Source organism: Theropithecus gelada, chromosome 15 (genome assembly GCF_003255815.1).
Source record: "Theropithecus gelada isolate Dixy chromosome 15, Tgel_1.0, whole genome shotgun sequence".
Taxonomy (NCBI): Eukaryota; Metazoa; Chordata; class Mammalia; order Primates; family Cercopithecidae; genus Theropithecus; species Theropithecus gelada.
The window spans coordinates 47,882,371-47,907,959 of NC_037683.1; the positions used below are offsets into that span (position 1 = coordinate 47,882,371).

The 25,589-nt window shown below is 50.0% G+C and overlaps 2 protein-coding genes across 4 annotated transcripts in view; both read left to right on the forward strand.

The window, feature by feature from the left end:
* C15H9orf24 (chromosome 15 C9orf24 homolog) overlaps window positions 1–12,766 on the forward strand; it is an 18,863-nt gene extending 6,097 nt beyond the window's left edge. Inside the window, exons 2-7 of one of the 3 annotated variants that reach the window (XM_025359344.1) lie at window positions 5,983–6,127; window positions 8,920–9,035; window positions 10,356–10,431; window positions 10,665–10,894; window positions 12,049–12,135; window positions 12,604–12,766. In XM_025359344.1, the coding sequence (XP_025215129.1) occupies window positions 5,983–6,127; window positions 8,920–9,035; window positions 10,356–10,431; window positions 10,665–10,894; window positions 12,049–12,135 (654 nt within the window). In that variant the 3' untranslated portion in view covers window positions 12,604–12,766. Of the gene's footprint in view, window positions 1–5,982; window positions 6,128–8,919; window positions 9,036–10,198; window positions 10,275–10,355; window positions 10,432–10,664; window positions 10,900–12,048; window positions 12,136–12,603 lie in introns of those variants that run through there. The other 2 variants (XM_025359343.1, XM_025359345.1) reach the window with 2 other exon arrangements.
* Window positions 12,767–14,846: 2,080 nt separating this feature from the next.
* Window positions 14,847–22,929, forward strand: MYORG (myogenesis regulating glycosidase (putative)). Its single transcript, XM_025358585.1, has 2 exons — window positions 14,847–14,994; window positions 18,806–22,929. The coding sequence occupies exon 2, from the start codon at window positions 18,869–18,871 to the stop codon at window positions 21,011–21,013; it is 2,145 nt and encodes a 714-aa protein (XP_025214370.1). The 5' UTR covers window positions 14,847–14,994; window positions 18,806–18,868; the 3' UTR covers window positions 21,014–22,929.
* The last annotated feature ends 2,660 nt before the right edge of the window (window positions 22,930–25,589 follow it).

The following is a 25,589-nucleotide window of genomic DNA, read 5'->3' on the forward strand; positions in this document are numbered from 1 at the left end:
AAAAAAAAAAAAAAAAAAAAAAAAAATTAGCTGGGTGTGATGGTGTGTGCCTATAGTCAGGAAGCTGAGACAGGAAGATGGCTCAAGCCCAGGAGTTTGAGGCTGCAATGAGCCACAGTCATACCACTGTGTTCCAGCCTGGGTGACAAAGTGAGACCCTGTCTCAAAAACACAAAAACAAAAACAAAACAAAACAAAACAAAAACATGCCAGCCTGAGCAACAAAGCAAGATATCATCTCTACAATCTTTTTTTTTTAAATAAAAATAAAGAATTACCAGACGGAGAAACTGGCAAAATATACCATATTAGATTGTAACACACTACAATTACTGATAGGTCAAGCAGACATCCCCAACCCCCAAAAAAAGCAAAGATTTAAAACTCTTGAAATATAATTAATATACTTGATTTATTTAACATAAATAAAACCCTGAACCCAACAACTACAGATTTAAACATACAAGGAACATGATAAAAGTTGACCAAGTACTAGGTTATAAAACAAACATAAATAGAATTCAAAGATTGACATCATGCAAAATAACTGTCTCTAACCTCAATGTAATAAAATTACAGATCAACAAGAAAAAGATAACCAAAATCCTTTGTAAGTTTAAAATTTTGAAAAACACCATTCTAAATAATAGGTCAAATAAGAAATCAAAACAAATGGAAATATACTCAGAACTGAAAAGACTGCATATCAAAACTTGTGGGGTACAACAAAAGTTGTAGAGGAAAACCTATATCCCTAAATCCTTGTCTTAAAGAAATGTGAAATATAAATTACCTCAGCATCAAACTTAACAACTTACAGGGAAAGGAATAAATGTAAAAAAAAAATAGAAGAATGGAGATAATGAAAATAAGAGCAAAAGTTAAACTAGAAAGCAAAGATTCAACAAGATGAACAGGCGAAAGTTGGTTCTTTGATGAGGCTCATAAAATAGACAAATCTCTAGAGAATTAAGAAAACCAGCCAGGCACGGTGGCTCAAGCCTGTAATCCCAGCACTTTGGGAGGCCGAGACAAGCGGATCACGAGCTCAGGAGATCAAGACCATCCTGACTAACACGGTGAAACCCCGTCTCTACTAAAAAATACAAAAAACTAGCCGGGCGAGGTGGCAGGCACCTGCTACAGTAGTCCCAGCTACTTGGGAGGCTGAGCCAGGAGAATGGCGTGAACCCGGGAGGTAGAGCTTGCAGTGAGCTGAGATCTGGCCACTGCACTCCAGCCTGGGTGACAGAGCGAGACTCCATCTTAAAAGAAAAAAAAAAGAAAGAAAGAAAAACAAGGCACAGACAAAAGAAGGGTCTAACAATGGATGTAGAAAAAAAAAGTAAGAGAATGTTCTGAACAACTTTATGCTAATAAAATTGAAAACAAATGGACAAACACTAGAAAAATAAAACTTGCCAAACCAGTTCAAGAATTGGAAAAAATCTGAATGCTCCTATAACAATTTAAGAAAATTAAACCAGTAATTTGAAAACTTTCCACAAAGAAAACACCCAGCATAGATAAACAGTTACATTCCTCAAATGCTCAAAGAACAGTTGTCTTAATCTTATACAAACTGTCAGAGAACAGAAAAAAAGAGGATGCTTCCTAACTCATTCTATGAACCCAGCATAACTTTGATACATTAATCAAGAAGGCCAGGTGCAGTGGCTCACACCTGTAATCCTAGGACTTTGAGAGGCTGAGGCAGGAGGATTGCTTGAGCCCAGGAGTTCAAGACCAGCCTGGGCAACATAGTGAGACCCCTTCTCTAAAAAATAAATTTAAAAATTAGCCAGGTGTGGTGGCACGCACCTATGGTCCCAGCTGCTATGGAGGCTGAAGCAGGAGGACTGCATGAGCCCACAAAAAAAATTAATCAAAAGTGTATAAGAAAATAAAAGTATACAGGCCAATTCACTCATAAATACAAAAGCAAAAATTCTAAATAAAATATTAGAAAACTGTATCCAGCAGTGTATAAAAAATAATTTGTGATGGTTACATTATATTTATTTCATAAGTGCAAGGATGGTTTAACATTAGGAAAGTAAATATCATTCATCACATTAACAGATTCAAGAAAAAATCATTTCAAAATATGCAGAAATGGATATGAGATCTTACTAAAAATTCTTGAACTGTACACTTTGAGTGAAGTTTATGGTATGTAAATTATACCTCAATGAAGCCATTTAAAAAAGATGCAGAAATAGCAGTTGCTAAAATGTATTACCCATTTATAGCTAAAAAAGAAAAACTTTGCAAATATAACCTGATAAAAAAAATACCAAAAATATACAGCCAACATTATTCTGATTAAAGGTTAGAAGCATTCTTTTAAAAGTTGGAATCAAGGCAAGGATGTTCACTACTTCTATTCAGCATTGTACTGGAGGTCCTGGCAAGGACACCACAAAAAAAGTAAAAAGATATAAGAATAGGAAAGGAAAAAACAAAATTGTCATTATTTGCAGACAATACAACTGCATATATAGAATCTACAAATTGGCTGGCCCAAGGTAGTGAGTTATCTCAATTGATTGTTCACAGTCAGTTACAGATCAAACTCCTTGTTCCACTCTTTCTCTCCTTCTCACTAGTGTGCTGGACTAGTCTTAGAAAAAAAAAAAAGAATCTACACACATTGTTAGAATAATTGGATAAATATTAAAAGTCAATCACATTTCTTCACACAAACAAATATTTAGGAAGCATAATTTTAAAAATATACATCATTCATTCTAGCATCAAAAAATAATTAGAAATCTAACGATGTGTGTAAAACTATATGGATAATATTATAAAACTTTATTGAATACTTTTTAAAAACTACTTAAATAAATGGAGAGATATAACATGCTCACGAATGGGAAGAGTTACTATCATAAAGATTCAGTATCACCAGGCGCAGTTCTCAGCACTTTAGGAGGCTGAGGCAGGCAGATTGCTTGAACTCAGGAGTTCAAGACCAGCCTGGGCAATATGGTGAAACCTCATCTCTACAAAAAATACAAAAATTGGCAGGGCATGGTGGCATGTACCTGTAGTCCCAGCTACTAATTAAAATCCCAACAGGATTTTTTGAAGACTTCAACAGACTTTTTAAAATTTATAGAGATGGGCAAAAGTTCAAGAAATAGCTATAACACACTTAAAGAAGATGAGTTTTCCAAACTCCTGACAGATTAAATATGGAAAGTAACACTGTTTTGTGTTTACAAGGAAATACAGAACATTGTCTCCGTTATCTGAGAGTATGGATGAATTTCTTAAACAATTCACAAAAAGCACTGACCACAAAAGAAGAGGTTCATCAAGAAACTATAAAGAAAAGTAAAAGCCAGGTGCAATGGCTCACACCTGTAATCCAAGTACTTTGGGAGTCTAAGGTAGGAGGATCACTTGAGCTCAGTAGTTCAAGACCACCCTGGGCAACACAGGGAGACATCTTCTCTACAAACAAATTAAAAAAAAAAAAAATTCAGCTGGGTGTGGTGGTGCGCACCTGTAGTCCCAGCTACTTGGTAGGCTAAGGCAAGAGGATAGCTTTAGCCCAGGAGGTAGAGGTTACAGTGAACTGTGATTGTGCCACTGCACTGCAGGCTGGGCAACAGTGAAACCCTGTCTCAAAAAAAAAAAAAAGACAGAAGTCACAAACAGAAAAGATATTTGCAACATGTATAAGTGCCAATAGTAAAGGACTAATATACAGAATATATAAAGAATTATAATTCTCTTGGTTAAAATTGAACACGTTTTGACACCCTCCTAAAACCCCTCTAAAACTACAGTAAATGAATATTTAAGAGATAAACTCACAAGGATAGTGAGAAGGAAGAGGCAATGGCAACACAATTTTGGAAGCTGGAAAAGATGATAAATAAGTAGTAACTGACTTAGCAGATCTGAGAAAGCTAAATCTAAAGCCAGCAATGGAAAAACCAAGCCATAATTCAACTTAAAACTGCAGAATTTCTGAAAGGCTCAGGAATTGGTAATCCTAGGCTTCTCTGGAACTGAGGATGGGACAGGACCAATGCAAAAATAAGGATTATTAAGAAGTAGTTAGGCCAGGCGAGGTGGCTCACGCCTGTAATCCCAGCACTCTGGGAGGCTGAGGTGGACGGACCACCTGGGGTCAGGAGTTTGAGACCAGCCTGGCTAACATGGTGAAACCTACTCTACTAAAAATACAAAAAAAAAAAAAAAAAAAGCCGGGCGTGGTGGCAGGCGCCTGTAATCCCAGCTACTTGGAAGGCTGAGGCAGGAGAATCACTTGAACCAGGGAGGCAGAGGTTGCAGTGAGCCAAGATGGCGCCATTGCACTCCAGCCTGGGTGAGAAGAGCGAAACTCCATTTAAAAAAAAAAAGCAGTTAAACCCACTAATCACCCCTTCTATTTCATGCCACAGGGTAACTGCCCACCTCTGTCTCTGCTAAAGTCAGGAGACTAATTTTTGGCAAGGACCTCAGGACTGGGAATACCAATTGAGGACAGGGTACTATTTTGAAAACAAGTGAACCTCCATATATTAAATGCTAAAATCCCCAGCGCAATCTTCAGCACTAGATTCTCAGAACATTGGCAGCTAAGTCATTAACCTCAGGCCAAAGGTTGAAAGAGTCTTTTCTGAAGAATCTCATCAGCCAAGAGGAAAGACCTACAGATATTGACATTAGAGTTTGCAAAACATTGTCCAACGAGATCATCCTACAGTGATGCTGATGGTGGACAAAGCCCACACACAGCTCAAAGCCTTCAATAAGCTTTTATAATCTGCTACTTATCAACAGGAGCAGACAAAGAGGAAACATCTGAGGAAAGCATCTAACAGAAAAATTGATGATGTCTATGAATTCTTCTAAATGACTGTTTTGTTTTTGTGTGTGTATGTGTGTTTAGTGTGTAAGTGGGTATATCTGAGTGTGTATGTATGAATATTCATCTATATGTGCATCTATGGGTGTATCTGGGTACACAGGGCTGTGTGTGTGTGTATGTGCGTGTGTGTAAAGCTCAGAGAAATGCTGAGTCACAGGACCCATGCACCCACATCTGCCATATTCTGCCCTCCACCCACATAGAAGTGTGAATGTGCAGGATCTGCTCACAGAATAATGTCAGCTGGGCACAGTTGATCCCAGAAGCCCCTGAGCAGAGAGGTTTTCAGGATGGTTGGAGCACTGGGAGCAACCAGGTCTCAGCCTTGGCCAAGAGAAGGGCGATGTGTGGTGGCTCATGCCTGTAATCCCAGCATTTTGGGAAGCCAAGATGGGAAGATCCCTTGAGTCCAGGAGCTCGCCACCACACCCAGCTAATTTTTGTATTTTTAGTAGAGACAGGGTTTCACCGTGTTGGCTAGGATAGTCTCTATGTCTTGACCTCATGATCCGCTAGGATTACAGGTGTGAGCCACCATGCCCAGCTGGGAATTACATTTTAAAGTAGGTGCCCCTCCAGCACTGTCCTTCATTTTCCTTAAGATGCCAGATTCCCAGAGAGCCTTTCCTGTCCAAGACACCTACATAAGGCAGCCAGCTCCCAGGGTAGCCCCCTTTTCTGAGACTACAGATTGTGCCAGGGCCTGATGCACTGTTGGCAGAGACCCAGCCCTGCTCCCAGGCAGCATACAGTCTAAGACGGAGAAAAAGGGAAGGTATCTGTAGCTCTGACCTTCATGAGCTCCCCGCGAAATGGCAGAAATGAGAAAGTCAGAAAACTACTCTGACTTAAGGCCACTGCTTGGCTCCAAGCCCCAAGCTTGGATGAAAAGAAAGGAAGAAAGAGTAATTCAGACAAGAGAACTGTGCAGAGGATCCAAGGCTGGCATGGGAATCCCTCTGACATGGGGAGGGGGGTTGGGAGACCCACCTGGGCTGACTTTCTCAAGAGAGGCTGGATCTAGTTCCAGCAAGAGCCCAGGGCTGGGGTCTCTATGCCCCTAACCACTTCTCCCCTCTCCCCTTGCTCAGGGTCTGACTCATACCATGGAGCAACATGTGGATCCCGAAGCCTTGCAGAAGATGGCCAAATGTGCTGTACAGGACTACACTTACAGGGGGTCCATATCAGGCCACCCCTACTTGCCTGAGAAGTACTGGCTTTCTCAAGAGGAAGGTAAGGCCTCCCCTTTGCTGACCCCTAAAATGACACCCAACCTGAACTCAACCACCTGGATCCTGACCTCCATCCTGATTCTCTTTTTTTTTTTTTTTCTTTTTTTGAGACGGAGTTTCGCTATTGTTGCCCAGTCTGGGTGCAATGGTGTGATCATCTCGGCTCACTGCAACCCACTTCCACCTCCCGGATCCAAGTGATTTTCCTACCTCAGCCTCCTGAGTAGCTGGGGCTACAGGCATGTGCCACCAGGCCCCGCTAATTTTTGTATTTTCAGTAGAGACAGGGTTTCACCATGTTGGCCAGGCTGGTCTCGAACTTCTGACCTCAGGTGATCCACCTGCCTCGGCCTCCCAAAGTGCTGGGATTACAGGCCTGAGCCACATGCCCGGCCTCCATCCTGATTCTATGTCAACTTTATCTCCACCTATGACCTAGATATCTTCCCTAACCACCCCCCACTCCCAACCACCTGACCTGACCCTGGCCCTGGAGGAGATGACCTAGGCCCTGCCTTTTGGGGTTCTTCTCTGTGGGGAAAAAGAAGCTGGAAGGGCCCTGGGTCCCATTCTTAGAGAGTTGGAGAAAGGATTAACCTCCCACAAACAGATCCCTCCAAGTGCATTCTGGATGCCATCTCCTCCCATCTTCCCAGCCACCCTCCTCCCATCAACTCCCTCCATCTCTCCTGCATCCCTCTGCCCCACCACACCTCTTTCCCTCAACCTGGAACCTTCTCTAGTTTCTTCCCAACTAAAAATTATCTCTTGCTCCTCTCCTCAACAGCCTAGGTTCTCAGAAACGTGGTCCATACTCACTGTCTCTATTTCCTCACCCTTTCTTATACCTTATGAGAAACTGTCTTTCTCATTTGCTTGGATGTCTATAATCTGTCTAGCTGTACATTCAAAAAGAATGTACAGCTATGACTCTGGTCTTATTCACAGCTGTGCCCCTCCATCGAGCACAGCGCCAGGTTTCATAAGTCTTTGTGGAATGGACTGAGAATTCCCAATGGAAGTTGGGAATGTGCATCTCCTACAATGAAACAATAAATTGCTCTTGCGTGGCTCTGATTACCAAATCCACAGGACTCTGCAGTCTTTACCCTCTGAGACCTTTACCCTTCTACACCAATGAATTGCACTCTTCTGACCACTCTCTACTTGTTTTGTTGTTGTTGTTGTTTTGTATGTTAATCCTCCAGGACACATGCTATGACCCCACTCTATTCCTTGAAACAACTTCCTCCTCAGTTTATCTGATGCCTCCCTTTCCCGTGCATCCACTGTGGAAACATAGGGTTCCTCGGGATGTTATCCTGCACCCTCTTCTCCCCTTGCTCCTCCTCCAAGGCCATTTGATTTAACACAAGGCTTTAATTACTGACAGCTTCAAATCCTAATTTCCAGATTTGTCCTCTCACCTGAATTCCACTCTTCTTCATATGCTTATAGTCATCTTGACGTGGATGTCCCCAAACACCTCAGTTTCAGTATGTGCAAATCGCCATCCCCGAACTCCAAATCCCAGCACTCCACCTCTCCCCTCACATAGCTGCTCTTTGCTAGGGCTTCCTCCACACCGTCTCACATATGTATTCTTTCAGACTGTTGGATCACGGAGGGCCTTGTAGGACAGGCTTAGATGACTGGGGGCTAAGGGAGACAAACCCTATAGGGTTTTAAGTAGGAGAATGTCTTGGTCAAATTTTCATTTGTGAAAAAGTACCACAGCTGCTATGTCAAGGCTGGATTATAGGATTTCAAAGGTGAGGCAAGGAGAATAGTAGAATAATCATAATAGTTTTTTATGTGCCAAGCATCATTCTAAATGTCTTACATATACTAACTTATCTAAACCTCACAGCAACCCTGTGAAGTAAATAGTACTATCATCCCCATTTTAAAGTTGGAGAAACTGAGACACAGCAAAATTAATTAACTTGGTCAAGGTCACACAGATAACAATTGGCAAAACTGAAATTTAAACACAAGTAGTCTATCTGCAGAGATAGGTATCTATTAACCAAGACATTATATTGTCTCCTGGTTAAGGTGCTGAGAAGATATGAAAGTGAGATCATGGGGTACTGGAAGACAGAGTAGATTCAAGTTATTGATTGATCAATTGATTGATTGAGACTGAGTCTTGATCCATCACCCAGGCTGGAGTGCAGTGGCACAACCTCGGCTCACTGAAACCTCTGCCTCCCTGGTTTGAGGGATTCTCGTGCCTCAGCCCCCTGAGTAGCTGGGTTTACAGGTGCATGCCAACCATGCCCAACTAAGTTTTGTATTTTAGTAGAGACAGGATTTTGCCATATTGGCCAGGCTGATCTCAAACTCCTGATCTCAAGTGATCTTCCTGCCCTAGCATCCCAAAGTGCTAGGATTACAGGCATGAGCCACCTTGCCTGGCCAGATTCAAGTGATTTTGAAGGAGGCAGAATAGGCAAACCTTGGAGCCTAGAGTAGAAGATGAGAGAGAGGGAGGAATTGGGAAGAGGCCCCTTGTCCAGGCTGGCTGATTCAAAAAGGGTAGTAGCAGGATGAAAAGTGGCTGGCACAGTGGATTCAGACTAAACTCAGAAGGTTGCCTTAGGTGGGACATGGGCTACATCTCAGTGTTTAAGACAAGTGTAGGCCTGGCTGGGTTTGGGGTCTGGCTTGAGGACAGTCTGTGAGGGTCAGCTTTGTGCCGGGAATCGGAAGAGAAACATGTAGGGGATCCCAGATCCTGGAGTAGAGTAAGAAGTAACACTATTTGACATCTCCACTCCTATTATCCAGCAGACAAATGCAGCCCAAACTACCTGGGCAGTGACCGGTACAACACATGGAGGATGGAACCTTACAACAGCAGCTGCTGTAACAAGTATACCACCTACCTTCCTCGGCTGCCTAAGGTATCTACTGCACCCTGCACAGATGCCTGGGGACTGGGATACGCATACCCCACCACCTCCCAAACCACAGTGACTGATATTTCACCATTAGGTCATCATTGCTTTCCCAACAAATGCACCAGGGCTCTTCCCCATCTGTGAAACTAGAGTTTGTATTTTTTTTTTTTTTTTTTTTTTAGATAGAGTCTCACTCTATCACCCAGGCTGGAGTGCAGTGGCACAATCTCGGCTCACTGCAACCTCTGCCTCCTGGGTTCAAGCAATTCTGCTGCCTCAGACTCCCGAGCAGCTGGGATTATAGGCGTGTGCCATCACACCTGGCTAATTTTTGTATTTTTAGTAGAGTCGGGGATGTTGCCATGTTGGCCAGGCTGGTCTTGGACTCCTGGCCTCAAGTGATCTGCCTGCATCGGCCTCCTAAAGTGCTGGGATTACCTGCATGAGCCACTGCGCCCGGCCGGGTTTGAATTTTTTTAGTTGCAAAAGGAACCCAGAAGTGGGGCTGTGCTGGCCCCCTGGCTCTCAGTCTCTGGGGATTGGGTGCCCTGGGCCCCAATCCCTGGCTGGGCTCTGTAGGGACATGGCTGGTGTGCACTCCATGATATGCTACTTTTCCGAAGCTTGCCAGCTGGCCCCTCCCCATATAGTCTGGCCCCTGTGATACTGGGGCTAGCCAAAGAGTCAGTGATACACTGCATCTCCCTGCTCCACCTTCTCCTCCTTTGTGATGTGAGCACAGACGGAAGGAGGAAGACCAAGCTACTTAGTAGCAGTGCAGATACAGGAGAGTCTTCCAAGGACATAGGAGAAGGTCCAGCCACGGCCACAGACTCAAGGGCACCCGAGAGGACCCAAAACCGGAGCCGGGGCTCTTAACTGCAGGCTGATGGCTGACCCTGGGTTGATGAACCCTTTTGAATTAGAACTTCCTCAAGAATCAGAATCTTTCACAAGTTCTTCACGGAATGGGCAAGCAATATTGAAAACCCCCTATTAGAGAGACACCCAGACACAGCTAAACAGAGTCAGCTAGACAAAGAGGGGTAAGATCAAAGGCAAACGCTGAGACAGGATTGTCACAGGCCCAGGAGCCAAACCCCATGCACCTTCAGCTCTCCCCATCCCACCCCGCCCCTGTAGGCAGCGTAAACGCGTTGCCAGGCGACAGCCGCAAACACTCAGAGCCTTGGAGAGGTGGGGAGCTGCTGAAGGGCGGGAGAAGGCGCGGCGTGGCGATAGGTCTGGGTGTTCTGGGAGGACCCCTAAAAGGGAGCAGCTCTGCCAGGTCAGAGCTTGAGGTAGCATGTGTGCCACTTCCAGGAGGCCGGGATGGAGACAGCAGTTCGAGGAATGCCCTTGGAATGCCCTCCTAAGCCGGAGCGGCTCAATGCCTACGGTAAAGAGTGGTAGTGGGGCGTTGGAAAGAACGGGTGGGGAGGGTAGGGGAAAGCCGGGAGGAGGGCGGGATGGGCACCTGAAGTATGGGTAGGAGGCCGAGGGTCCTGGAGAGGATGGAACCCTGAATCTGTCCGTCCCTGCTTTTGTCTCCGCCTCACTCTGTGACCCGGCCTCTTCCCATCCCTGTGCATCTGTCTTGGGGTCTCCTGCGCTGGGGACCCGCGGGCGCAGAGCGCGAAGTGATGGTGAACATGCTGAACTCACTGTCGCGGAACCAGCAGCTGCCGCGGATCACGCCCCAATGCGGGTGCGTGGACCCGCTGCCCGGCCGCTTGCCCTTCCACGGTTACGAAAGTGCTTGCTCAGGCCGCCACTACTGTCTGCGTGGGATGGACTACTACGCCAGCGGGGCGCCCTGCACCGACCGCCGCCTGCGGCCTTGGTGCCGGGAGCTACCGACTGTAAGGTTCGCAGGGCTCCGCCCGCCTCAGCCGGGCTCCACCCCACACAAGCCCCGCCCCAGAACCCCGCCCGCTTCCAGCTCGGCCCGCCTCAGTGCCGGCCCCCAGCCTGCTCCAGCACCGCGCGGCAGGCTCTCGACGCCGCGCCGTGTCCCGCCCTCGGGCTCCAAGGCCTGAACTAACAACTGAGGCGGGAGAACCAGCACGAAGGTTACTCCAAGTCCCCGACCCCTGTCCCTCTCAAACTGGGCTCAAGGTCAGCCTGGCCTCTCTATGTGCTCTGGAGGTCCTGCCGGAGGTTTTTGAGGAAGAAACCTCGCACATCAGTGGCATCCTCTTCCCACATCTCCTTGGCCCTGCCCCCTTCCCTAGACACCTGGCCCTAGAGACGCAGGTTCTAGCCTGTGGAGTGCCCTGCGTTCTCAGAAAAATGTCCTCTCTTGCTGGGCCCCCGTCACCGTCGGTAGTGGGTGCGGTCATTCGCGGGGGCTACGTGAGCCAGGAAATGGTAACCACTTTACCAGAATGGCTCTGGCCTCCTCGGATCCCGCACCATCTGCGGAGGTAGCCACTCTTCCGTGTTATTGCTAAGAAAATGGGTCCGAGCGCACAGCTGGAGCCCAGACTGCAGCGCGGCATTCGTCCTGCACCCGGCGGCAGCCAAGCCTGGGGGAACTTTGTCCGCGGTAGCTGTGCAGTGGGGGTCCGTAGTGATCCCCCGCCCCTCTCCAGGCCGAGAGAGCCTGATTCATTGTGCAAGACTGAGTCTTGTCCCTCTCAAAGGCATAGGGGAGTGGGAAAGTGTCTGAGCCTCTAGGAAGCTCAGAAACGATGCCTCATCCTAGTCCTGGAGAAATTGCTGTCCAGTGGCGGGGATCCGGTGGTTCCAGGTCCTCAACGACCGGAGCCCAACCCTCCCCAGGGACCAGCGCTCTTCCCTGAACAGCAGAAATGAGGCCTTGCCGGGAGGGAGACTTCCAAGGGGGGTTCCCGAGTCGGTGCTGCAGTGGGGGTTTTGAAGGGTGAGAAAGGAGAGGAGGATTTCCGAGCCTTGAGACGGACACCTTAAGTGCCGCCCAGGGGCTTGATCTAAGTCGGGGGATGAGAGTCAAAAGGCCCAACCCCTCCCTGCTCGCGGCTTCCTTCTTCTCCAGTTGTGTACCTCCCTACGAGCACCGGCCCGGAATGCAGTGTGCTGTTACAACTCCCCCGCCGTCATACTACCCATATCCGAACCTTAGGTAAGTCTAACGGGCACACACTCATTTGCACACGCACCCTGAAGTTTTGGTGAGGCGGGGCTGGGGGAGGATGGCTGGTAGATGGGATGAGAACGCCCCGCTGCGGTGCACTGACAGGCAGATACCACCAGGGGGAGCTAGTGCCATGGAGCAGTCAAAGGTGGTAAGGACAGAGGACCTTAGGACAGGGCTGGGAGGCCTGTATTGAAGGGTTACAGGTTGGCAGTGGGCTTACAGCCAAAGGCGTTGGGTTCAGAGCTTGAAGTAACGAGTAAGAAGTCGATGTTAAGGAAGAAATATTGGGTATCAGCAACTTAACAGTAGAACCTAAGGTCAGGAGGTCAGTATTGGAACCCAAGTTCAGTGCTATAGGCAAAGTGTAGGGATAAGGTTAGCATTGCAAACTGGAGTCAGATATTCACTTTGACATATGAGGATCCAAAAGGGCTGACCCATCTCTTCCTGTAGATGGGACACAAGTCACTTCAAGAAGTCTGGTGGTCCCCAGAGAAACAACTATGTTATCCATCCTGAGTTTGTGTCTGAGACCTATCCTGACTATCGTTGCTGGTAGACCCTGGGCTTGCTGGGCCACGGGGACAGAGCAATAAATAAACTCTTCACCCCCAAAGCCTACCTCCTGTTCCTTACCCAGCAGAATCTGGAAGTGAAGGGCCTGTCACTCGGGCCTCTACCAAACCCCTTCAACTGAGATGCAATTTTTCTCAAAGTCACCCTTCCCTGAGCCCTTCCAACCCCATCATCTCAGTATGTCCCTGAGTGCCCTCCTGACACAGAACAGTAGCCCTATATCCAGCTGCTGTCCTACTCCCCTGCATCCCAGAGCCCAAACGAATGTGTCCACCCTGCAATGCAGGCAGGAGCCATCTACTTCCCGCCCCATGAAGACCCTCCAGCTAACATTTCTTCAGTATGCCCCCAAACTTAGATGCCCTCCCACTCATCAAAGGACCCAGGATCCTTCCTTCCACAGTCAAAGCCGTATCCCTACACCCAAAGCTCTTGATCTCTGCTTCCAGGAGTCCCTATCACAGCCTCCCAAAAGCCTCTCTGTGCTCAGACACCCTTGCTGCAAAGGTGTGTCCCCCATTCCAAGTCCAACTGGTGAAAACATAATTTTGAAGGGTCTCATGACCACGAAATTTCAAGTTGCAAAACAAAGCCCTGTTTCTCTGCCCCTCAGGGAGCGAGAGGGGCCATTCTAAAATCTCTGGGATCTTCAGTATTTTCCTTTCTGCATCAATTGATATGAAACCAGCTAGGTCCAGTGGCTCACACCTGTAATCCCAGCACTGTGGGAGGCTGAGGCAGGAAGATCACTTGAGCCCAGGAATTCGATAACAGCCTGGGACAACATAAGGAGACCCCTTCTCTACAAAAAGTTTAAAAATTAGCAGGGTATGGTGGCAGGTACATGTGGTCCCAGTTACTCAGGAGGCTGAGGTAGGAGGGGATAGCTTGAACCAAGGACACTGAGGCTGCAGCGAGCTATGTTCGCGCCACTGCACTCCAGCCTGGGCGACAGAGCGAGACCCTCTCTCAAAAAAATAAAATATGACCCGACGTGGTGGCCCATGCTTGTAATCCCAGCACTTTGGGAGGCTGAGGCAGGTAGATCACCTGAGGTCAGGAGTTTGAGACCAGCCTGACCAACATGGTGAAACCCCGTCTTTACTAAAAATGCAAAATTAGCTTGGTGTGGTGGCACGTGCCTGTAATCCCAGCTACTTGGGAGGCTGAGGCAGGAGAATTGCTTGAACCCGGAAGGCAGAGGTTACAGCGAGCCGAGATCATGCCATTGCACTCCAGCCTGGGCAACAAGAACGACACTCAACAATAAATAAATATAAAAATAAAATAAAAAAGAAATAAAACCTCAGAGTCTTGCCCAGCCCCCCGGGGAGAAGGGCATGGCGGGGCACGCCCACTTTTCCGCAGCTTGGGCGTTTCTAACTAAAGGCTGTAACTTAGGAGGAGGGGCTGGACCCTATAAATAACTAGTCTGGGGGTGGCGGTAGGGGAGGCGAGTGACATTGCAAAATGCCGAGCAGAAACCGGTCTTCTCAGTCCCTGACCTCGGACACCGCTGGTTTGGTCCGGTGGGAACCGACAGCTTGGGCTCCCGGCAGGTTGGAACTACAGCTCCCTCCGTGGGGCCCTTGATTGGAAGCACCCTGCATTGGGCACTAAGATAATCGCGGAATTCCGCCACCACTTTTCCACATGTAAAACTGAGGGCTTGTGAGAGCGTTATACCGATATGGCCTCCACCTGCCCAAATCAGGAAAAAAGGAATTCCAATGGCGAGCCCTGCTCCTTTACCCTGCAGCTCTCTCCCTCTCATTCTCATTTCAAACCTAGCCTAGAGGTGCAAGAACCCCAACCTTCCGCAGCTGCTCCTTTCTGCAGAACTACATGTCCCAGCAGGCCTGGGGTCGAGCCCAGCCCGCTTGCGGTTAAGCAGTGGCCCAGCAGGGGCGGGCCCGCCGGCGGGAGTCGGAGACTTGGGACGCAGGACTGAGCAAGCCCGAAATGCCAGGGGCAGAGCACAGAGCAGTGGCAGGAAGGTGGGGCTGAGGGGCGGGGCCTCAGGTCCGCCTGATAACCTGGGAGGAGGGGTCGAACGTCAAGGGCAGGGCTGGACTCTGAGGCCCGAGGCGAGACTGGATGACTGGGGCGTGGCCGAGGAGCCCCAGGGCGGGGCCCGAGGAGGGGCTCAGCTGTACCCTGCCAGGCAGAGCCCCGCGCGGCGCGGTGGCAGCTTCACTCTGGTTCAAGCGCAGGGGATCGGCGGGAAGCTCCTTCACCCCCGGTTCTGCCGGGCTGTAACTGCAATGGGTGAGCCCAGCGGGAGGGCTGTGGGAGGCGGGGGGCTGCTGAAGGAGCACGATTCCTGAACTTTCGCTCCCACCGATGAATGGGTGGAGCGAGCCTGAACACCTGGGCCCATTTCACGGCCGCATTCCCGCCAGGCGACAGGTCCCTTGACCTCGGTCGGCCCCTCGGACAGTATAGCCTTCGGGCGGGCTGCTCGGGTGGCTGTGCAGTATTCCAGGCTGTGTAAGCAGTCACTCGATCCCCGCGGATCCCGTCGCCGGGCAGGAGAGGGAGATGGGCCGGATCGAGTTGCCTTTGATATTTCCATCCCCCCTCTGGAACTGTGTTCAACTAACGATTCTACTTGGAATGGATTCCCCTCAGCTGACCCGGGCGTGGCCCTCCCCCTTAGACCAGACTAGCCGTGGCAGCCAAGACTGAGGTTGAGGGTCCAGTGGGGAAAGGCTCAGCGGGCGGAGCCCAGGGAGGTCCACCCTGCAGACTCCACCTGCTAGCACTAGCCTTGGGTTGACTAGATGGTGGAGGCAGCAGATTAGAGGTCTCTGGCACCACTGTTAACACCAGAACCACAGACTTCCTCCCCCAAAGTCCCGGTACCAGATGCCATTAAAATTGCCCTCTCTGCTGCCCCTAAGAGGCTCTCGTGGTCGGCATGGAGCAAGCAGCAGCACCATCCCTTGGAAAGACAGGCCTCACCATGCCCATCTGATGGAAGCCGGTCCCACCAGCTCAGCCCCAGGGCTCCTTTCTGCTACTGCATTCAGGCAGCCAGGTCAGATCATTATCTCCCATCTCCTAAAACTTAACACTGTGGGGAGCTGAGCTGGGATTTTAGATCCAGGCAGCCTTGCTACCTGGCTAACTTCAGACAAGTTCCTTTTTCTGTTTGGGCCACGTTTCCTCATCTGTAAAATGGACACTGTACTATGTCTGCTGTTCCACATTGTTGATAGAACTGGATGCTGTGGTGGCATTTGGGACACTATCATGGTGCCTGGGGTGGGTGGGTGCCCAGGCCTGTGGGCTTCTGTCTTTCATCAAAGAACGTCAGATTCCAGAAAATTAAGATTCTCAAAACCTAACTATTGGAAAGGCTTTTGAATCCACCTTGGTGGCCTCTTCCTGCCTCCAGGCCTCATGAGATAGGCTGACTTCATATGAAAGTTTTGAGGATGAGGAAGTCTCTCTCCTCTTCAGATACTGACCCCCTCTCTCCTTATTTCCTTGGTGCCCAGAATGGGGCTTTGGTTATCTTGAATGAATGAATATAAACTCACAGGTATGATCTGAACCACCTAAGGCCTTCTTTGGGTTCTTTTCAGCTTGAGGGCATCAGCTAAAGGCCACTGGCTGCATTTTCCAGGAGGGGTTTTCTAAGCTGTATCTATACAGGAATGGGGAGGAAAGCTAAGTCGTTGTAGACTGAGAGAAAGGGAATAAGAGTCTGTTCCAGACAAGCTTAGGCAGCTGGGGGCAGAGGGCACTGAGAATGAGGCCCTGAGCTAGCACCATGTGGGGAGTGCCTATGGGAGGAGCTGTGTATTGACATGTAGGATCAAATTCTGCTCTACACCTTACATTCTTGCATGGGGGAAGTGAAAAACCTGAGTAGTTCCGGCATCCCCTTGGAAGTCCCTGGGGACTTAGAGACAGACACTGGCATCTGGGAGGAGGCTAATTATTATTTGCCAGTCTCTTTCTCTTCCTCTGAGCTGGAGCAGTTGGGCAACCAACTGTCTGGCTGTGTGTATGCAAGTGTGTGCACCTGGGTGGTGCTATTTCTTTGTTGGACTCTGCTCTGAAGCCTGGGACAGGAACGGTCAGTGGCCTTGAGTGGCAGAGTAGGACACAATTCTTCCCCTGAGCCTGTGTTTCCCTGCAGTCATATCTGTTTTTTTTTTGTTGTTATTGTTGTTTGTTTTTTGTTTTGTTTTGTTTTGTCACCCAGGCTGGAGTGCAGTGGCACAATCTCGGCTTACTGCAGCCTCGACCTCCTGAGCTCAAGTGATCCTCCCACCTCAGCCCCCCAAGTAGCTGGAACTACAGGTGCGCAACACCATGCCCGGCTATTTTTATTATTTTTTATTATTTTTTATTTTTGGTAGAGACAGGGTTTCACCATGTTGCTCAGGCTGGTCTCAAACTCCTGAGCTCAAGCGATCCACCCTCCTTGGCCTCCCAAAGTGCTAGGATTACAGGCACGAGGACCGTGCATGGCCTTATATCTGGATGTTTAGCATATAGTATGTCAGAGTTTATGTGTGTTAGTGGTAGTGGTGGGTGTCCGACCCCTGGAGAGCAGGTAGGTGGAGAAGGTGCATTGGCCGAAGCTAGGTGGGTGAAATCTCCTGAAGCAGGTGGCCTAAAGGATTTAGGCTGGGGAAGGAATGAGCTTGGTAATCACAAGATAGGACTGGCTGGAAATGGAATCAGAACAGTAGCTGAGAACACATCATGCCTCCAATGCAAAGCACTTTTAAATTTCATCATGGAAGTAATGAGCAGCTCTCGAAGCTAGGGATAGACATAGTTTGACAAGTGCTGTAGAAAGATCACTATGGTTGCTGTGATCAGAAGGCACTGGTGAGAAAGAGGCAGAGAGGCCTGTTGGGGGAAGCGTTCAGTAATACAGGGGAAAAGTGACAGCGCCCAAACTATGACAGAAACAGGACAGTGGGTGAAACAGAGCTAGGAAGTAGCTGGCCCACAGATGTGGTGCCAGGAGCAGAGCAGGAAGGCAGGCAGGGAAATGGATTTGGTGATGGATGGCTGACAGCAGGGTGAGTTTGAGGGCAAAGAGAAGCAGATGTGAGAAACAACTGGCCCCCATGCCAGGCTCCTGCCCCAGGCCCTAATGTCTGAACCCAACTCTACCTCCCTCCAAACCAGGCCCTGGGACTAAGTCTGGCTTTGGGTGTCTTCTTTAATCTCCAGATTTCATCAGGCTTTTGACTCAGGATAAAAACACGTTCCTGAGCTGTTCTCCCTTCCTTCCTCCTCTCCCCGCTCTGGGGACAGGGAAGCTAGCCTACCATCCTGTTAAGTCTCCAGGGGAACCAGGCGAGGTGACTAACACCTGTAATCCCAGCAATTATGGAGGCAAGTGGATCACCTGAGGTCATGAGTTCGAGGCCAGCCTGACCACCATGGGGAAACCCCATCTCTAACAAAAATACAAAAATTAGCTGGGTATGGTGGTGTGCGCCTTTAATCCCAGCTACTCGGTAGGCTGAGGCAGGAGAATCACTTGAACCCAAGAGGCAGAGGTTACAGTGAGCTGAGATCACACCACTGCACTCCAGTCTGGGTGATAGAGGGAGGCTCCATCTCAAAAAAAAAAAAAAAAAAAAAAGAAAAGTCTCAAGGAGCTGGCTGGACAATCCACCCTCTCCCACCCCAGCCATCCACACCTCTAGGAGAGCAGGACTTCTCTAGCTCCTTCCCCATCTCTTCAGCCCGAACGGCCCCATGTGTGATCCGGGGAGGCCTGGCTTATCCCGTGATCCTGGAAAGCTTCCTGACCCTCTCAGGGTTCTTTTCTCCACTGGGAAAATAAGGATGTGTGCCATCTCCCAGTCGCATGCACCAGCCCCCAGTCACAGACTCCTAATTTGGGCAAGCATTAGGACCCATGAGAAAGGGTGGGTTAGACACAGATTGTCCTAGTAAGGGTCTCACCTTTGAAACTTGTCAAGCCCTCAGGTTCCAGTATTCACCTTCCCAAAGTATACAGCTCCTCGTAGCTTGCAGCAGCAAATGGAAATATCATGGGATGAGAAAGCTCAGTTCTATCTCTCTCTCCTCCTTCCAGAGCAGGTTGAGATGAGCTCGGTCAGATAGCCCCACGGCCCACTCCTTTCTTAGCAGCCCACTAATGCTCCAGAATCCTCAGGAGAAGAGCCAGGCCTATCCCCGCCGCCGCCGGTCTGGCTGCTACACAGACCGTCAGAACCCCGAGGCCATCGCAGCCGCAGCTATGTACACCTTCCTGCCCGACAACTTCTCGCCTGCCAAGCCCAAGCCTTCCAAAGAACTGAAACCGCTGCTGGGCTCTGCGGTTCTGGGGCTGCTGCTTGTGCTGGCCGCGGTGGTGGCCTGGTGCTACTACAGCGTCTCCCTACGCAAGGCGGAGCGACTTCGTGCGGAGCTGCTGGACCTCAACGCTGGCGGCTTCTCCATCCGCAACCAGAAGGGAGAGCAGGTCTTCCGCCTGGCCTTCCGCTCCGGCGCGCTGGACCTCGACTCCTGCAGTCGCGATGGCGCCCTGCTGGGCTGCTCGCTCACGGCCGATGGGCGGCCGCTGCACTTCTTCATCCAGACCGTGCGGCCCAAGGACACAGTGATGTGCTACCGCGTGCGCTGGGAGGAGGCGGCGCCGGGCCGGGCAGTGGAGCACGCCATGTTCTTGGGCGACGCGGCGGCCCACTGGTATGGTGGCGCTGAGATGAGGACGCAACACTGGCCCATCCGCCTGGAAGGCCAGCAGGAGCCCCAGCCGTTCGTCACAAGCGATGTCTACTCCTCCGATGCCGCGTTTGGGGGCATCCTCGAGCGCTACTGGCTATCTTCGCGCGCGGCCGCCATCAAAGTCAACGACTCGGTGCCCTTCCACCTGGGCTGGAACGGCACGGAGCGCTCGCTGCGGCTTCAGGCGCGCTACCACAACACGCCCTACAAGCCACCCGCCGGCAGCGCCGCAGCGCCAGAGCTGAGCTACCGAGTGTGCGTGGGCTCGGACGTCACCTCCATCCACAAGTACATGGTGCGCCGCTACTTCAACAAGCCGTCGAGGGTGCCAGCACCCGAGGCCTTCCGAGACCCCATTTGGTCCACGTGGGCGCTGTACGGGCGCGCCGTGGACCAGGACAAGGTGCTGCGTTTTGCCCAACAGATCCGCCAGCACCACTTCAACAGCAGCCACCTGGAAATCGACGACATGTACACACCTGCTTATGGCGACTTTGACTTTGACGAGGTCAAATTCCCCAACGCCAGTGACATGTTCCGCCGCCTGCGCGACGCCGGCTTCCGTGTCACGCTCTGGGTGCACCCGTTTGTCAACTACAACTCGTCGCGCTTCGGCGAGGGCGTGGAGGGCGAGCTGTTCGTGCGCGAACCCACGGGCCGGTTACCCGCGCTGGTGCGCTGGTGGAACGGCATCGGCGCGGTGCTCGACTTCACGCACCCAAAAGCCCGCGACTGGTTCCAGGGACACCTGCGGAGGCTGCGCTCTCGCTACTCCGTGGCTTCCTTCAAGTTCGACGCGGGTGAGGTCAGCTACCTGCCGCGGGACTTCAGCACCTACCGGCCGCTGCCGGACCCCAGCGTCTGGAGCCGGCGCTACACTGAGATGGCGCTACCCTTCTTCTCGCTGGCAGAGGTGCGCGTGGGCTACCAGTCACAGAACATCTCCTGCTTCTTTCGCCTGGTTGATCGTGACTCTGTGTGGGGCTACGACCTGGGGCTGCGCTCACTCATTCCTGCGGTGCTCACCGTCAGCATGCTGGGCTACCCATTCATCCTACCCGATATGGTGGGCGGCAACGCCGTGCCCCAGCGTACAGCCGGCGGCGATGTGCCCGAGCGCGAGCTCTACATTCGCTGGCTGGAAGTGGCCGCTTTTATGCCAGCCATGCAGTTCTCTATCCCGCCCTGGCGCTACAACGCGGAAGTGGTGGCCATCGCGCAGAAGTTCACCGCCCTGCGGGCCTCGCTTGTGGCGCCGCTGTTGCTTGAGCTGGCGGGCGAGGTCACCGACACGGGTGACCCCATTGTGCGCCCCCTTTGGTGGATTGCGCCCGGCGACGAGACAGCTCACCGCATAGACTCTCAGTTCCTTATTGGGGACACGCTGCTTGTGGCCCCGGTGCTGGAGCCGGGCAAGCAGGAGCGTGACGTCTATTTGCCCGCCGGCAAGTGGCGCAGCTACAAGGGTGAGCTTTTCGACAAGACGCCGGTGCTGCTCACTGATTACCCGGTCGACCTGGATGAGATCGCCTACTTTACCTGGGCGTCCTGACCCAGCCCAGGGCCCAGTAACCGCACAGCTCCCGCCTTCATGCAGACCTCGAACCCTCCGTCACACCCGCACCATGTGCTCCCAGGAACTTCCACCTCTATGCCACCCATTAAGTGGTTGCTGACCTAAATGTGCTGGAAGCAGCTGCTGAGGGTGGGGTATGGGGAGGGGGCACTGAAGCAATCTCCTGCTCCAACGCACAATCCTGACTGTGCCCTTTCCACCCCCACACTCACACCAGTCTGCAGAAACCTCTTCCCTGGGGTGGAAGCCAGAGAGCTTAGAGGAAAAAGGTCAGCTCTGTTCCTGTTATACATAGTTGAGGTTTCAAAGCACAAAGAGAAACCTCTCCATCCTGGCTTTGGTGGCCATCTTTTTCCATCTGAGGTGGGGACTTGATCTTATTTAAGGTCCCCAAATAGCCCCCACCACACTTAGAAAGTGTGCTTTCTTAGTGTTAGAAGTCAGGCCCTGAGTCCCCAGCACTCACCTGAACTGTGGCTGATTTGGTCCCAGTCCATCTGGGGAGAAGGTGTTTGGCTAACTGACTAGGAGGCAAGAGATCCCCTCCCAGGGAACAGGAGGACTGGGCTTAGCACAGAGCCATCATCATGTTCCTTATTTGTGAAGAGACTTCTAACACTGCACTCACCCATTTGTGTACATACATGGCCTCAGCCCTGGGCCAGATGTGCCTGATGGAAACGGACTTGCAGGGCCATGCAGGCCAGACTTTGTGCCTTAACTCAAGTGTGTGTGTGCGTGTGTGTGTGTGTTTGTGGGGGAGGGGGGGAGAGAGAGAGAGAGACACAAATCATGGGTCCCTGATCTATGAAATGAACACAACCTTTCTGAGGCTGGATAAACTGGAGGGGGGGCATGGAGCAAATTTGAGGCTCTGATTGCTGAGCCAGCCTCCTCCCAGGTGGTTTCCCTGGGACTCTAGTAGGAAATAAATAGCCCTTTTAAGATTCCTCAGCTGCCTCACTCCCTGCACATGTGCCTGGGGTGTGGTCTAGAAGGGAGTGATGTTCTTATTCTGATGGTCTGTGCTTCTGAACACAGGCTACATGCACACGCTGACAACTACCAATAAACAGACGGGAAGGTCTTTCATCTCAGCCATTTTCTCTCTCTCTTTTTTTTCCCCAAGATGGAGTCTTGCTCTATCACCCAGGTTGGAGTGCAGTGGCGCCATCTCAGCTGACTGCAACCTCCCCATCCTAGGTTCAAGCGATTCTCCTGCCTCAGCCTCCTGAGTAGCTGAGATTACAGACGTGCATCACTATGCCTGGCTTTTTGTATTTTTTAATAGAAACAGGGTTTCACCATGTTCGCCAGGCTAGTCTCAAACTCCTGACCTCGTGATCCACCTACCTTGGCCTCCTGAATTGTTGGGATTACAGGCATAAGCCACCATGCTAGCCATTTCTCTTTCTAAGAAGAGCAACCTCAGTCAGAGTGAGTTTTTTCTGACTTTGCAGCTGAGTCTGGAGAAAAGTGGCATGCCAGAGAGGGTAAGTGGGAAACAGGGTGAACTTTAGCTTCTATCAACAGCTCTAGTAGCAAAACCAGTCCCCTACCCCCTAGAGAATGCAGCCCTCTTTCCCCACCTGATATGCTTTGGCTGTGTCCCCACCTAAAACTCATCTTGAATTGTAGCTCCCATAATTGCCATGTGTTGTGGGAAGGACCCAGTGGGAGGTAATTGAAATATGGGAGCAGTTTCCACCATACTGTTCTGGTAGTAGCGAATAGGTCTCATGAGATCTGATTATTTTTAAGGGGTTTCCCCTTTCGCTTGGCTCTCATTCTCTCTTGTCTGCCGCCATGTAAGATGTGCCTTTCTGTCATGATTGTGAGGCCTCCCCAGCCATGTGGAACTTTGAGTTCAGTAAACCTCTTTTTCTTTATAATTACCCAGTCTTGGTTATGTCTTTATCAGCACTGTGAAAATGAACTAATACTATAAATTGATACCAGTAGAGTGGGGTGCTGCTGTAAATACCCGAAAATGTGGAAGCAACTTTGGAATTGGGTAACAGGCAGAGGTTGGAACAGTTTGGAGGGATCAGAGGAAAATGTGGGAAAGTTTGGAACTTCCTAGAGACTTGTTAAATGGCTTTGACCAAAATTCTGATAATGATATGGACATGAAATCCAGGCTGAGGTGGTCTCAGATAGAGATGAGGAACTTGTTTGGTACTGGAGTAAAGGTGACTCTTGCTATGTTTTAGCAAAAAGACTGGCTGCATTTTGCCCCTGCCCTAGAGATTTGTGGAACTTTGAACTTGAGGGAGATGATTTAAGGTATCTGGCAGAAGAAGTTTCTAAGCAGCAAAGTATTCATGAAGTGACTTGGGTGCTGTTAAAAGCATTCAGTTTTAAAAGGGAAACAGAGCATAAAAGTTTGGAAAATTTGCAGCCTGACGATGAGATAGAAAAGAAAAACCCATTTTCTGAGGATAAATTCAAGCCTGCTGCAGAAATTTGCATAAGTAACAAGGAGCCAAATATTAATCACCATGTTCCCCCAGACATGGGGAAAATGTCTGCAGGGCATGTCAGAGACCTTTGCGGCAGTGCCTCCCATCACAAGCCTGGGGGCCTAGGAGGAAAAAATGGTTTTGTGGGCCAGGCCCAGGGTCCCCCTGCTGTGTGCAGCCCAGGGACTTGTTACCCTGCATCCCAGCTGCTCTAGCTATGGCTAAAAGGGGCGAAGGTACAGCTCAGGCCTTGGCTTCAGAGGGTGCAAGGCCCAAGCCTTGGCATCTTCCATGTAGTGTTGAGCCTGTGGGTGCACAGAAGTCAAGAACTGAGGTTTGGGAACCTCTGCCTAGATTTCAGAGAATGTATGGAAATGAATGGATGTCCAGGCAGAAGTTTGCTACAGGAGTGAGGCCCTCATGGAGAACCTCTGTTAAGGCAATGTGGGAGGGGAAGCCCCCACACAGAGACCCCACTGGGACACTCCCTAGAGAGCTGTGAGAAGAGGGCCACTGTCCTCCAGACATCAGAATGGTGTATCTACTGACAGCTTGCACCATGCACCTGGAAAAGCTGTAGACACTCAACGCCAGCCTGTAAAAGCAGCCAAGAAGTAGTCTGTACCCTGCAATGCCACAGGGGTGGAGCTGCCCAAGACCATAAGAACCCACCTTCTACATCAGTGTGACCTGGATGTGAGACATGGAGTCAAAGGAGATCATTTTGGAGCTTTAAGATTTAACTGCCCTGCTGGATTTTGGACCTGCACGGGGCCATTAGCCCCTTCATTTTGGCCAACTTCTCCCACTTGAAATGGGTGTATTTATCCAATGCCTGTACCTCCATTGTATCTAGGAAGTAACTAACTTGCCTTCGATTTTGCAGGCTCATAGGCGGAAGGGACTTGCCTTGTTTCAGATGAGACTTTGGACTGTGGACTTTTGAGTTAATGCTGAAATGAGTTAAGACTTTGGGGGACTGTTGGGAAGGCATGATTGATTTTTAAATGAGAGGACATGAGATTTGGGAGGGGCCAGGGAGAGAATGATATGGTTTGGCTGTGTCCCACCCATATCTCACCTTAAACTGTAGCTCCCATAATTGTGGGAGGGACCTGGTGGGAGATAATTGAATCATGGGGGCAGTTTCTCCCATACTGTTCTGGTGGTAGTGAATAAGTCTCACAAGATCTGATGGTTTTATAAGGGGTTTCCCCTTTAGCTTGGCTCTCATTCTCTCTTGCCTGCTGCCACGTAAGACGTGCTTTTCGCCTTCCACCATGATTGTGAGGCCTCCCCAGCCACATGGAACTGTGAGTTCATTAAACCTCATTTTCTTTATAAATTACCCTATCTCAGGTATGTCTTTATCAGCAGTGTGAAAACAGACTAATACACCACTTCTCTACCTTCTTTATTTTCTCAGCGTGGAAAATGCCTGATGAAAGCTTTGGGGCCCTCACAGATGCACAACTCAAGTGCTGATTCTATCACTCATCTACCAGCTCTGTGACTTTGAACAAGCTGCTTAACCTTGCTGAGCCTCTGTTTTCTCATATGTAAAATTATAATAATGCCTACCTCCCCAGGTTGTTGTAAGAATTATAAGCACAAATGTATGTAAAGTGCCTGGCACAAAGTGGGTGCTCAATAAAAGGTAGCTATTATAATACTGTTTCTTGTTTTCTTGATTAAAAACAAGGATCCTTCTAGAACCCAGTTCTCAGCCTGGATGGCTTTCTCTGGGCCTGCCTGTGACACCCCCTCCCCAGCCCTCTGCACATAGCACCCAGTTGAGCTCTGAGTTTGTGACCCAAAGGACACTGTAGTCCAGGAGAAAGGCAAAAAGAGAGATACCTAAGGTGGGATGTCAGGAGCCAGGATTTCTGGGTCCCTGGGAGATGGAAAGTGAATATAGTTTCTTTTCTTTTCATCAGGTGTCTACCATCTACCAATTGATACTTGCTGATAAGCCTCCCCAGGCCCTGGTGTCCAGCCATGTGCTCTAGAGTAAGTATAGAAGGAGAACCCCAGGCTGGGCCCTGGAAGGTTCCTTAAATGACTGGAGAACATGACCCACACTTGAATGG

Excerpts from the sequence above, each read along its gene's own strand:
- MYORG (XM_025358585.1), top strand. The coding sequence starts at position 18,869 with ATGCTCCAGAATCCTCAGGAGAAGAGCCAGGCCTATCCCCGCCGCCGC.